At 52.2% G+C, this 13,948-nt stretch overlaps 4 protein-coding genes across 4 annotated transcripts; 2 read left to right on the forward strand and 2 right to left on the reverse strand.

Annotated features, from left to right (window-relative positions):
* Positions 1–156: 156 nt before the first annotated feature.
* ColSpa_11713 (uncharacterized protein) lies at positions 157–1,278 on the reverse strand (the record flags this gene model as incomplete). The annotated part of the gene is made up of 2 exons (XM_049277925.1): positions 157–1,082; positions 1,149–1,278. 2 exons carry the CDS (start codon positions 1,276–1,278, stop codon positions 157–159), a joined length of 1,056 nt encoding a protein of 351 aa, XP_049133882.1.
* A 645-nt stretch (positions 1,279–1,923) lies between these two features.
* Positions 1,924–2,783, forward strand: ColSpa_11714 (uncharacterized protein; the record flags this gene model as incomplete). Its single annotated transcript, XM_049277926.1, has 2 exons — positions 1,924–2,040; positions 2,100–2,783. 2 exons carry the CDS (start codon positions 1,924–1,926, stop codon positions 2,781–2,783), a joined length of 801 nt encoding a protein of 266 aa, XP_049133883.1.
* A 760-nt stretch (positions 2,784–3,543) lies between these two features.
* Positions 3,544–4,272, reverse strand: ColSpa_11715 (nucleoporin NUP49; the record flags this gene model as incomplete). The annotated part of the gene is made up of 1 exon (XM_049277927.1): positions 3,544–4,272. The coding sequence occupies one exon, from the start codon at positions 4,270–4,272 to the stop codon at positions 3,544–3,546; it is 729 nt and encodes a 242-aa protein (XP_049133884.1).
* A 1,436-nt stretch (positions 4,273–5,708) lies between these two features.
* Positions 5,709–7,026, forward strand: ColSpa_11716 (pre-mRNA polyadenylation factor FIP1; the record flags this gene model as incomplete). Its single annotated transcript, XM_049277928.1, has 6 exons — positions 5,709–5,756; positions 5,802–5,900; positions 5,985–6,037; positions 6,100–6,344; positions 6,398–6,743; positions 6,996–7,026. The coding sequence occupies 6 exons, from the start codon at positions 5,709–5,711 to the stop codon at positions 7,024–7,026; spliced, it is 822 nt and encodes a 273-aa protein (XP_049133885.1).
* Between the last annotated feature and the right edge of the window lie 6,922 nt (positions 7,027–13,948).

The raw sequence follows: 13,948 nt of genomic DNA on the forward strand, positions 1-13,948 counted from the left end.
GTGTCCATATTGAAGCATCTTATTCGCCATGTCTCATTTCCCGTGACCGCTCGTTGGGAGAGTATTACCTGTAGCTATATTCCATGCTTGCTTGTACTCAAATGCATTCTTTTCGAGTCCGTGAAACGCCGTGCCCTTGAACCCATGTTTTCCGTCTCATGCCATGACATCCCTGATGAACGTCCTCAGGGCGTCCGACTCTTCCGGTACCGTCCGGTCATGCAAGCTCATCAGGGCCATCTTGAGTACGTTGTCGTCCTTGATCGCCTGCCTCACGACGTCCTTCAGGATCCCCATCGTCCGATGCGAGTGCTCCACCACGCGCATGACGCTCAGCAGCGTCTCGAAGAAGTCGACAAGGCTCAGGTGCATCAGCGTATCCGTCTTGTCCACCATGTGCAGCGCAGCAAGCTGCAGCAGCCCGGTCTCTGCGGAGCCCGTGAGGTCTGGGAACGGAGAGGTGCCGACCTCGACGATGTTGAGGGACGCGAGGCGCGGCAGGATGCGGAGGATACGACCCTGCGCGAGGGAGAGCTGGTGCTCCGACAGCGTGGTGCCCTCGGCGGGGTCCTGGCCACGGGCGAGGGAGAGGATCAGGCTGAAAAGCTCGCGGTCGTGGAAGATGCGGCGCCACATCCTACCTTGTCCCGGCGCCCGGCGCTTCACGATCTCGTGGCCCAGGTTCGGCAGGGCGGAGGGGGGCGGGAGCTCGCAGTCGACGTCGAGGAGGTCGCCGAGGACACGGGTGGCTTTCTCGCCGACTTCGACCTGCGGGGCGGAGAGCCAGCGGCGGAGGAGCTCCTCGATGACGCGGGGCATGAGGGAGAGAATGGCGGCGTCGGAGGGGGAGGAGGCGGCCTTGGCGAGGATGGCGAGGGCCAGGAGGTTCGCGGACGGGGCCGGAGAGCGGAGGGCCGTCGTGAGAGAGGACTCGTCGGCGAGCTGGAGGGTCTGGGTGAAGGGCACGGGGGAGAGGAGCTTGATTGTGAGGGAGACGATGGGGGAGGGGTCGTGTGGGGTTGTTTTGAGGATCGTAGTGAGGCTCGGGAGGAGAGTCGGGAGGAGAGGAGGGATGTTCGTTTCTGAGTTATCTTAGGTCAGTACCAAGCTTGTGAGCTGACCAGACAGAGTGAAAGAAGCAGACGAACCGTTCAGTTGAAGCTCTACATCGTCGAGAAGCTTCGGTTCAAGGGGCGTTTCGGGCGCAGAGACGAGGTCGTCGAGGTGCTTTTTGAGCTCGTCGAGCCCGGATATCGGGACAGTGTAGTCTGCGGACATTTTCGGCACGACGTTGTCTGTCATCAGGGTACGTTTCGTCAAGATGGAATTCAAGGAAGTGTCCGCAGTAAATCTTGCGAAGTGTAGTGTTTGCGACGAGGTGAAGCTGTGAAAGCTGTTGACGATCGACCGAGAGCAATGCTGGAGAGATGGCGGGGGAGAGCTTTCGATTCAAGGGTCCCCGGACGCTAAGACAAGATAAAGCACAGTAAGCCAGGCACCTAGGGGGCATACGTGCTAGGGTACGCAGGCTGGGTTGCCTTACAGCGCCGGCAGGCAGGCGGGGCAGCGCGTCACCCACCGAGGAACTGCGCTGGAGGGGGGGGGAACAGTCGATGGAGGGTCGCTGCAGGTGCGGAATTGACCCCGCTAGAAAAAATAAGTCGAGGCTCGATCGGGACTTTTTGGCGCTGACGGCACCGACCGAACCGTTGCAGCTTTCCCGTTCCCAAGGTCAAGACTTTTTTTTTCCGTTCCGCAGCCGCAGACGGAAGGGTGACTCCAATTCGACTCACACCTACACCCTCCGCCCGTAACGCATTTGATCTCCCACCAAGGACGAGATAATTCCTGCTCGAGGCCCAGCAACGCGTTTCGATTGGCCATCCCTACCGTGAACCACAGAGCCACACATTCAAAGGCGGAATGTCGCGAGGAGGACGAGGCGGTGGCCGTGGTGGCCGTGGAGGTCGACAGGGACCGCAGCTATCGTGGGACAACGGCGAACACGCACCCGATACGCGACCTTCGGAGCTCTTCCCAGTGCGTTTCACTCTTCTCGTTATGCTAATCAAGACTTGTTCTGACTCCGGCACCCCCAGGCCTACGCAGTCCCGACGGCAAAACCCCTCTCCGATCTCGAACGTGCAAACGTCAACGCCTTCCTCCTCTTCCGCCGCCAGTTCCAGGACGGGCCCCTCTACACCCGCAAGCGCACCTGGGGCATGGATCCGGGTAACACGCGCAAGCTGTACGGCCAGGAGCAGGTAAACGCGAAATATGGCGTGCGCACGCGCGCCACGGCCGACCCCTTCACCGCCGTGCCGACCTACTCGCAGAAGTTCTCCCGCCCCGAGCGCGCCTTGCCAGAATTCGGCGGCCGGCCGTTCTGCAAGGAATTCTTCCCACAAGAGCTGCACGAGACGCTGGACGGAGACGACGTCGCGCCCGGGGAGAAGAGGAGGGGCGGGGAAGCCAAGAGGCTGAAGTTGAGCCGGATAACAGCGCTGCCGACGGCCGAGGACGTGTTTCATGTCAACGAGGAGGGCGAGGAGGTCGGGCCCGATGGGGCGAAGAAGAAGCTGGAAGCGCTTGAGAGGATGGGCGAGGCAGAGGGCGAGGGTGCGGAAGAGGAGTGGGAGGGCGGCGAGGAGGAGGAGCAGGACGTCGAGTACGACGACTCGGACGCCGGTGACTACGACGCCGAGAACTACTTTGACGACGGGGAGTTTGGGGAGGACGACGGAGGGGACGACGACCACGGCGGCCGCGAGGGGTCGTACTGATCCGCCTCGTGATTGGCGTACGAGAGAGAACGAATCATCATCATCGCGAGGAACGAAGCGAGGGACATTGAGCGAAGGCGGAAGGATTCGCGTTCGAAGAGGCCTTGAGCAGAAAACCTCGGGGAAGAACGACATGCTCGGCAACGACTGACGAGACACATGAGGCAATCGCATCACCGGGCGTTGGGCGGATGAACGGCTTTGCTGAGCGGATTAACAGCTCCCAGATACCCATCGATACCTCTCCAGGGGTACTAACAATTCACACATTTCACTTTCATGTTTTTCGTCATGGTGATGGAACGTCAGGGTCTTCTGACATTCGGTATCAACGGCCTCTCCCGCCTCGCTTTGGATGGGTACTCTACGGACCGCGGCAACAGATGTACTCAGCAGTCTCGGTTGAAGGGGGGTGACATCTTAGATACCAGCGCGTCGCTACGAGAGCGTCCCCCGCCACTTCGGTAGTATAGTCTGGCTGTTGAACGAGGCTTCGATGATTCACTCTCCTGGCAGTAAGCTGAGATCCTCGGTGCATGCATATCCTAGCATCCCACGACCCAGGGTTTTGTGTCCAAGCCGAAACGATAATGGTTCCTAGGTAGCCCGCGACCTTCTGATGCGTGATTTCGCCAATGCTGCCGGTATATACTTTTACCCAACCTGAACGCCGTTTGCTTCCCGTGGACTTGTTCCTAGACCAACCCAATCGTCCCCTCCAGTATCGACATTACTTCCGGCCCGCTTCTTCGCTCTTTGCTTATTTGGTGGGGTATTGACGCTGAAGCTGGGTCAGCTTTTCGCGGACATCCACAATGGCACCGGCCGCCTCGTAGATCTTGTCGCCCATCATCTTGATTGTCTCCAACAGGTCGAGGACCATGTTGAAGGCCGGCACCTGCGTCTGGTCCCTCAGAGCCCGCACTCGCTCGTACAGGCCGTGCTCGACGCCGGGCATGTGCTGCTCCATTTCCTTGATCTTCTGCACCTGGAACTGGTGCAGCTCCTTCAGGCGGTCGGCCTCGTTGGAGAAGAGGGTGAGCACGTCCTCGAGGTTGCGGTCCTGGCTGCCGTTTGTTGTGTTGTTCCCCGAGCCGCCTCTCGTGAGCCAGGTCTGGTGGTAGTGAGCGGGCAGTTTGAGTTGGTCGGCGCCTGCGAAGGCCATCTTGGCGATGTCGGCGTCGGACTTGACCAAGTCTTTGAGATGTGCCAGGGTGACAATGTCCTCGTCCAGCGTCGTCTTGACGCCCTCGTACTTGCGCTGCAGCCAGTTCACGTCGGTGGTGAGCTGTCCGAGGTCGCCGCCGTGCGCCGCCATAAAACCCCGAATCTCGGAGGCGTGTGCCATGAACCGCTGAATCATCATGTCGCAGTTCTCCATCTCGGACTGGATGGACTGCTCGAGATCGTTGAATCGGGTCGTGCCCTTGATGTTTGACACGTCCACACGTACGCCAGGGACGGTTTGTTGTGTCGTCGACTGGCCCATTGTCAGGCCGGGCGCCGAGCTGTTGCCTGCTTGAGATTGACCGCTGCATTGGTTAGCTAATTCCCTAGCCACTTCCCGCAAAGTCCACTTACAAGAGGCCGCCTGGCTTAGATTGGTTCTGGGCCTGGCTCTGGCCAAAAAGACCGCCACCGGCACCCTGGTTCTGCTGAGTTTGTGTATTCCCGACGCCAAAGAGTCCTCCTGACTGCTGTTGTTGTTGCGGCTGCGCCGAGTTCTGGCCGAAGAGACCGCCCGTCGCCGGCTTCTGCTGGGACGCGCCAAACAGACCTCCGCTCTGCTGCTGCTGAGGTTGCTGTTGCTGGGGCTGAGCCGATCCGAAAAGACCTCCGCTTTGCTGTTGCTGAGGTTGTTGCTGCTGCTGGGGTTGGGCTGATCCAAATAATCCTCCGCTCTGTTGCTGCTGAGGTTGTTGCTGCTGCTGGGGTTGGGCTGATCCAAATAATCCTCCGCTCTGTTGCTGCTGCTGTTGTTGTTGAGGCTGAGCCGAGCCGAAGAGACCGCCGCCACCAGATTGCTGAGGTTGAGAAGGGGCTGTGGACTGTGATTGACCAAAGAGGCCACCGGTCGCTGGTGTTGACGGCTTGTTGCCAAAGAGGCCTCCTCCGCCCGTCTGGGTGCCGCCAAAAAGACCGCCGCTCGTAGCAGGTTGTGTAGACGCTGCTGCGTTTCCGAATAGTCCTCCGCCTGCTGCGGGCGTCGAAGAAGGGCCAGCACTGAGTGAAAAACTCTGGGTCAGCAAGATGTCAAGAACAGCAGCAGGAGAGTTCCGGGCTATATAACTTACCCAGCATTGGCAGCACCAGTATTGATGCTCAAGCCACCACCGGTGGCGCTCGCGGATCGTCCAAACATACTGAACTTGTGCTCGAGTCCGTCGAGGGCGGTCAGTTCAGATGGGTTTCTGATGGGTACAGGCGGAAGTGTCCTCAAGCACTGTCTCTTGTTTGCAACTGGAGTCGATTGATGGTCGTCGTGGTTTGGATTATTTGTTGCTTCTGGCTGCTGCTGCAGCTGCGCGGTCAACGCGAAAGAATTGGCGGCGGCCACTGCAACGACGCACGGACCATCTACAGCTTTCAGAGCTTCTCTCGCCGTTTCCCTCTGCGAAGAATGCGACTGCTGCTGATTGGCCTGTCGGCTGCCGATTTGACCGTCCGCCGAGATCCACTTTGAAGCTGGCTGGCTCTGCCGGCGATTGGCCAATGCTCCCATCTGTCGACGGCCCGTGCGGCCCTTCTTGTCGCCTGGCCGCGACTGTGAACTGGAACCACTGACGGAGCTTGGAGCTCCTGCACCTGGTGTTGATGCGCCTGTACCCGTGAAAGCGAAGCAACCCGCAAAAGTTGCAGCACCATCACCACCATTACTACTACTACCACCCCTGAACGAAGACATCGCAACCCACGTAGCCCACAATGGATATCGACGAGGACGATGACTTCTACGGCAACGAGGAGCCCGCGGTCGAAACAACGACAAATCCGACAACAGAGAGTGCGGCTCCAGAGAACAATCCGTCGCCCGCGGTAGACGCCAAGTCGGAAGAGCTGGAGGAAGGCGAGGAGGAAGATGAGGGTGGCGCCATGGACGAAGATGAAGACGACTCGGTATGCCCTTTTCAACTCAGTTCATCTCTTTGGATAGCTTCATCAGCAAAAGAGCAAGTAACTGACAGTTCTGGCGCGTTCTAGGATATCGAAATCGTCACCGAGCGCAAAGACGGCACAAAGGCAGCACCTCCAACGTAAGTCGCAATATCCTGTCATTAAGAAATCGTGCAGTTCCATGTTCTAACACCAGGAACAGACAGTCGCGCTACAGCGATATCAGAAACATCCCACAAAGGTCGGCTTCCAACGACATGACCGTCAAAGCCGCTCCGCCCAAGAAGGAGGAAGACTCAGCGAGAGCCTCGCCTTCCGACCTTCCGTTGGGTGTCCCAAGTGCCGACAAAGCTGCCGCTGCAGCTTCCAAGTCGACCATCGACGTCAACGCCAATCCCGATTACCCCCCCGTCGGCAAGCCCATTACCGCCGTCAACATCGACGAGGGTAGGAGACGCTGTTCCCTTACATGGCGTGTCGAGTTGCTAATTTCTCTGCAGATCTGACCGAGAACGACAAGCCGTGGCGCAAACCCGGTACCGACATCAGTGATTACTTCAACTATGGCTTTGATGAGTTTACCTGGGCCCTCTACGCTGCCAAGCAGGAAGCCGTTCGCGGAGAGTTCAGCGGCGACGCAATCGCGGCCGGCCAAAAGAAGATGATGGAGGACTTTGGCATGATGATGATGGGTGGCATGAACCCCGCTGCCGGCGCTGCGCAAGCCGGAGGTATGCCCGGAATGGCTGGAGGTGGCATGGACGGCATGCCGCCTGAGATGCAGGCTATGATGCAGCAGATGATGGGCCAGGGCATGGATCCCAGCCAGATGGACCCCTCGGCTATGTCGGCCATGTTCAGCGGCATGCAAGGCCAGGGAGGCAACGCCGGTGGACAGGGCGGCCAGGGCCAGAACTTCAACCAGGGCTTTGGTGGAAACCAGGGCCAGTACGGCGGTTATGACCAGCAGGGCATGGGCGGCGGCGGTAACCGCGGCGGATTTGGCGGCAGAGGTCGTGGCGGGCGCCGTCAATGGTGAGACCTCAAAGGACTCTGCACCCATGTATCTTTGCAATGATGTGCTGGTTATGATTCCAGCCCGGCTGGCGTTAAGGGATTCCGGTGGTGAGGTCACAAAATGGTTTGCTTTGGGGTTTCCGGATTTGAGCCACGGAACTGGCACAAACATGCATAGAGATACCCTGACAATTGCTCTGGCATTTCTCCCAATGTTTGTCACTGTCTGAGTGAAGATAATGCAAAGGCTTATTCCCCTAGACATCTTCCCCAAGCCCATACCCTCACCGATATCGCAGACCATTTTATGATCAGCAGCGTATCTTTGACCGTGCCATGTCCTACGGTTCCGTCTTAGAGGATGTTTCTGCCTGAATTGTCAGATCCGAACGGTTGACGTAGTGTCGATTCGCATAATCGTTGGCCGCATCCAGGTTGACGCAAGTATGCGAGGGTGTGATATCGACATTGGCGTCCCCGTGACTTTCAATTTAGTAAGATGTGCAGACTGCAAAATTGGCATTGCAGAGGATAACTTGGCGCAAAATATCAGCGCAATGGTCTGCACAACTAAGTTGCAATGCCTCCAATCCACTTGAGACTTTGATCCTCATCATACCAATGTGCGCATGCTGTAAGCTTGGAGTGTTCTGCATCTTCAAATGGTCCTCTTTGTAATACTCGGGGTAGGTTTGCTTCCATAGGAGATGCTTTCGCCCAATACTAGCCGCCGAGAATTCATCTTAATGTAGTTGTATGAGACTTACGACACAATGTCAAGCGTGGACGTACTCAAACACAGCGAGTGTTCCGTCGCGGATGGCAGTTGACCCTCTCAGGGGCTTCCTGGGTCTGAAGTCGGATTTTGGTATGTCTTCATCTGGAACGAGCATGAAATGATCCACACAATTCTGCCACTATTTGTACCTGCGTTGAAAGAAAGGAGGAAGAGCATTTCTTACGTTCGTCACTGAGCTTGTTCCAAGCGGCGTCAAGAGCTGGAGATGGCGTCATGCTTCGAGTTTCCTTAAACATTAAGGGTCTCCAATCTCGTCGAGGCGCCCAGTATCTGTTTCTCAAGTAAGCTATCAAATAGTCTGTCCCGCATCAAACCTCACTGGAGTGTAGTCACTGTTCCTGGTGCGGCGAGTCAAAAAAAAAGAGAAATGTTTACAAACGCAGACTTCATAATGTACCAAGATCCGTCCTAGGCACCAAAATCAGAGGTTAAAATTGTCAAGCGAGACTGTAAGACTTAAATTTCGGGGGCGAACTAGAACTGAAAAGAGATAGTTGGGCTGTAAACTGACTGCCCAAAACCACTCTGGTGGCAAGATTCTAAGGTAAAATCGCTGGATTCGACGTTGCGTTTGCTTTCATCGCAAGTTTTGCCCGAGTAACATGGTCTTCTGACGAAATTCGTCAGGGGCCGTGTGAAACCTCCCTTTGAAGCTATGCAAGAAAAGGGCCGGCATCCATAACACACAGTTCAAAGTCTCAGAAGCGGTGAAAGCTTACACTTGCATGGTTGTCCTATGACAGGAGAAGACTTGCTAACGGACATACAAGGATAAATTTCCTTCAACGATTGTTTGTCATATGGCATTGGTGTGTCGAGCAATATAGGTGGTCGGACACCGACTGTCGACCAAGTTTCGAGATATGGAAGCCTAAGGCCACGAGAGAAGATTCCATTAGAGCCGCCGCCGACGACACAATCATCTTCTGTGTAATGAAGACCTAGCAAACTTTGATAATCTTATATATAGATGGCTGAAAATCATGTTGGTTCGGAACAAATCCTATTTCTTGGCCCAGGTGCAGCAATCAAACGCGCAATGAAGGCAGAACTGTTGTGGATGAATTTCATTCGATCTTTATGCACTTCCCATGCAGCTTGCCTATTGTTAAAAACCGATCAGGAAAGCCGTATGCAATGTCTATTGGTAACAACGTAAGATAGCCGAGACAATCAAAAAACAATTTTCGCGACAACGGTGTATATCAGGAAGATCGATTGAAGTCCAGTTTCGACCATGGATTTGCATGTGTCGTATACCACTGCTCTAAACTTGTTGCGTGGCTATTCTTGCAACCTTTGTGGTTTCCACATTTCAGGTTGAAACATTATCCAACTCACAAGCACAACCTCATAACTACACACCTCTAAGCATTGAATATAATCATAGAGTCGGGCTCAGCCAGCTTGAGCGTCAAGCTTCTATCCGACGATGGCAATATGCTGGATTATATCTGTAGTCGCTGTGAGAAAAAATTACCAATGACGGTTCGCATGTCCGGCTCTCAGGCCTCCTTCTCGTCTTGATATTTGGTCTTTGCCAGCTTCCCCTGATTCTCAGTATTCTCGTAATTGAACCATACCATACCAACAGGAGCAGTACCAATGTTCTTGACCCCAACGACTGTGAGTATAGCCTGAAAGCAACTGGACGTCAAATAAAGAACTTCCAACTTACACACATCTTATGGACTTTGCACTTAGACAGTACAATGCCACAACCTTGTTTTGGCTGAATGTTCCAACAATGGTTCTCTTTCTGGCATTAGTACTACAAAATCATAACTTATGCATGATGTAGTCATGGGCCGGCCGACGACTCTTTTAGATACAAATGTAATTAATTATCTTTACAGAAGATTTTGTCTGATAATATGGTTATGGAAGTCGTAGGCAGCAAAAAAGACCGATATTGATATGCTCTACTTCGATGACTTTTGCAGCTCACATGACGAGGCATTTTTCAACAAAGTGCTTGTGGGGTTGATGCGCGGCGGGGAGGCAATGCCGCTTTCGCCTCAGCTGGTGAGAACAAGAATCATTGTCTCCAGCTATCTTGACGTAGGTCGCGACCCATAGCCCCCGAGCTCTAACCTCATCTCCGCCTCCTCGGCCCTTTTGTTGGCATCGGCGACTTCCTTCTTCAGCTTTCTGATGTATTTGATCACCAGCTCAACGATGCTGGCCTTACTGTTTGGTGTTTCTCTCAATCTGGCTTTTCCCGTCCGATTCCTTGTCGTTGTCACCATCTGTGGGGTTGCCCGGTGGCTGCGGTAACAGGCTCATAATTTCTTTCAGGGCCAAGTTGATTCAGTTTCGTTGGCCATGTTCAGCAAGCTAGTAAAATGCACGTTTCGACGTGAGGTTAGTCGATAGCTCACTTGAATATGTGACGCCAGACACAGTGTTGCCTTCAAGGCGTTATGAAGGTTCCATGCCTAGCAGGAGGACTATTTATATTGACGAGGACACTGAGTGGTTTGATAACGTTTGTTGGTAATGGCTGTATATGCTTGATGGCTTGACTTCTTGGTCGGCTAATGATGCTATGATTGCTGGGCACTCCTTGGTTTTGCTTTGGATGCAATCATCGAAAGAAATCGGCCAATGGTTCAAGGGCTAGAACTCGGAAGTTTGGGTTGGAAATTAGTACCATTGAGGGATGTCTTGCAACATTCGGACATCATTGCGACTGCCCAGGAACTTAGCCAAGTCACAAGGGCTTGATTTATACATCGTCGGTACCATGGCCGACCTTCCCCGCATACTTGACCGACCAGGGATGTATGCCATCCCAAGTGAGCGACTGTAACGAGCGTACATCTGACCAACTATTGGAACATAGTTTGACTTATTGCTCTATTGATAGGCTAATGAATAACTACATATAGCTTACTTGTGGTATCTGGAGGTCAAACGGGACAAATGTAATAGATGTGGTTGAGTATACATCGGCTAGATTCGATCTCAAACGAGACTGATTTGGCCGTATTGGTGTTGGCCTAGATGCGACAGGAAATACGATGGGCCGACTGTTGTCATGGTCTTGAGGCTGATGTTATGACCCAGCCAGTTGTTGTGCTGGCCGGCGTAACCACATTTTGCAGAACAAGGGAAAAATGATGCAGGCCAATCATTATCGAAGCTTTGGCTTGGTGGCGAAGATGGTTGCCTTGACCTGCTCGTGACACTTTAATATGTCCACTGCAAATCAAGAAATCAGCCTCTTCCATTGTCAAGTGTACATCATCAGACGTTATTGTAATATGTTAACACATACATGTATATAGCTTGGAATAGGCCTCAATCATTGTAGGACTCATAAGACCTAGAACAGCGTGATTTAACACCTGTGCGGCTTCCTGGAGAAGTCGAACAGGCATATACAACAGCTTTGTCATCTGCTGCAGAGAAACAAGCGTCTTCGAATTCGTTTCCACCCAAGTAAGGATGAGGTATAATGGGCCAAGCTCGTGTACTGAAACACTTCTTCAATTTTTGGCTCATCTTCGATATTGTCGGTGCAGCTGGGTCGCCTCCTTGAACACCAAAAAACTTGTCCTGTGGATATCTGTCACAGGCAGCCTGGGTAAGGCAGACGTCGATGTCCTCCACTTGGTCACTGGTGCACCAGCAAAAGTGATGCCTATCACCAAGGGCAGACAAAGCGAGGACTACGCTGAGGAAGAAAGCTGTAAACCTCATAACGAGGGCGTGAGTTGATATGAAACAAGGAAAAACGGACTAGGTATCAATAGAGTAGAAAGAGACTAGCCTGTCTCAAGACGAACTAGAACTTGGGTAGAGGTGTATATTTGGCTGCTTGTAATAGCGATTTGAATTATGGTAGTGTTTGTAGTTCTAATAGTAGAATCACAAGTGTGTAGGCCGATGAGCCCGCTTTCTTTCTCAAGATGTCCTTGTCAAAGAATTATGTTCCTGGCGGCTTTCGCAATCGCAGAATCATCCGGCTGAACCCGTTCCTGTGGTTTCATTCATCCCTATCTCTAAACCGGAGATCAATATCAGCCATACTAGAAATGTGTGCATTATTATGGTTCATCCAAGCATGCTGCCGTCGGCATCTCCGACAGACCCAGGATTATCCTATTTCCAGCCACATCCAAGACAAGTGCACGGCCGATTGTAGGCCAAATATGTGAGCTATCTAATCTTCATGTTGTTCTTTAGGATGGTTATCATTATGGTTTTGGAACTTCCGAAGCCATTGACTTCTTCAGGAAACTTATGCTTTGTCTCTATAGCGGACGGTATAGTTGCGGTTGATAGCCGTTGAGCCCGACAAATCAATCTGCCAGCAACCGTGGATCATCCATACGAACCACACCTTGTGTTATATCGGGTCAATGTATTCCATTCGCTCCATTACTTGGTAAGTGAAGCTCTCAGAACCCTAATTATAAGCTGGATTACCCAGTATCGAATTCGCAACAGACTCATCTGGGACCTCAGCCTCGAAGAGCGGCCTCGTAACGACATCCACCCAATGCATTGTCTAGACCATATCCGAGATGATCTCATGTGCCATCCTGATATTTCACTCTCTGGATCGAATGACTTTGTCTTCTTCAACGCACATGCTCATGACTAAAAGTGCAGAGATTCTGGTGCAATAAAAAGGTGGGCCAAGGAACACGGCTGGCCCGATTACAGCGACTATTTGCAAACCGTTGTTGGGTACAACCCGATTGAGGCCGAATGAGTGAACATAAAGACTGCTGGGAAAGGCAATTGGAATAAAGCAAATAGCACACTCAATAAGTAAAGTGGAAAGATTAAACTTTGATTTGAGGATTGAAGCTAAACGTACACTCGCTAGGGGCAATGAGAACGATCCAGGCTGGGAAGATTTCAGTTTCTTTGGGCCAGTATACGATGGCGATGTATCTATGTCACTTGGTCTGGTTCTTAAAACAATACTGGAATTGAGCGTCGACTATTCCCCCAAGCTTGTAAAGGTTGATGTCGCAAAAATGTCGCCGTTAATTGCGCGCAGAGATAAACGCCTTATATCTGTTGTTGAGTTCTTTGCTGCAAGTTTCCACAACCTATACTCGGAAGCAGCAGAAACTTAAAATATATTCCTGCAACACGAGAAAATGTCCCGCTGAGAAGTACTCATAGTCAAACTGTAGCTTCTTCAACATCGAACAGATCAGACCTGAGCGTTGGTACTTTAGTACTCGGTGCGTAGGTACAAGCGGTGTAGTCAAGTTTCTAGAGATTTTAATCGGGTTATCAAATCCATCTGCTGGCATTCTGGCTGGCGAGTCTTCCTAATCCCCCCAGTAATGTATTTGAGGCTTTCTAATTTTCCACCAAACTAGATCATGACTTGGTGTTGCGTGGCAGACAAAGCATCCACAGGTGTTTGCCGTGTCCTGTAACTGTTCGGAACGTGGGTGTCAGGCTGTATGTCAAAAGGGAGAAAATAAATTAAAGAATTGACTCAGCCGATTATCTCAATGACCTCAATGATGAGAATCACTGCCCACAGGTCCTTAATCACCAAAAGAGGCAATGGCTGGTCTTGCATAGATCCATCTCGAACTGATGTCCACTCGGGGTTGGACCTGAGCCGTAGCAGTCGAAGTCATAAGGGTGGTAAGTGGGAGCAGGGCTCGAATAAAGAACACAGTGAAGTGGAAGAAAGTGTTGCTTAAAGTAGAATAAGAGAATAACAATTGGTATTTGATGGGCTAATATCTCTACAGATTTCAAAAAGATGATCTCTGGACATTCTGTAATAAACATGCCCAGGCCCAAGAGATAAGGAAGTTCTCTTTCATGTAGACAACCAGAAGACTTCAGTGGTTGAAAATGACTGGAGTCAACATTGTTTGCATTCTATCTGGTGCAGTGACGTTACATTATCCGCAAACAAGACTTGGTGAGGTGATTTTTTTCTCTCTTCTCTTTTCCTTCAGCCCCATAAGCTATACCATGGATAACATAGTTGGTCCTCGAGTTCGCCAATAAGGAAGGTGGTTTTTGAACACGAAGCACTTGCATTATGATGTTATGCAGGAAAATTCATAAGCAAATTGCAAGCTGTTGGTTGAGGCATGCCAGTACACGCGGTCATGGGTTGCTTTTCAAGTTTCTAGCTATTGACAAGGACGTATCGAATCAACACTGGGATTCTCTTTGGCCAAGAAAGATTAGAAAAGGGCACCTGATCCAGACATGGCATCCTGCAGAAATTATCCTGGGA

The sequence above is a fragment of the Colletotrichum spaethianum genome, assembly GCF_022836535.1.
Source record: "Colletotrichum spaethianum MAFF 239500 DNA, contig49, whole genome shotgun sequence".
Taxonomy (NCBI): domain Eukaryota; kingdom Fungi; phylum Ascomycota; class Sordariomycetes; order Glomerellales; family Glomerellaceae; genus Colletotrichum; species Colletotrichum spaethianum.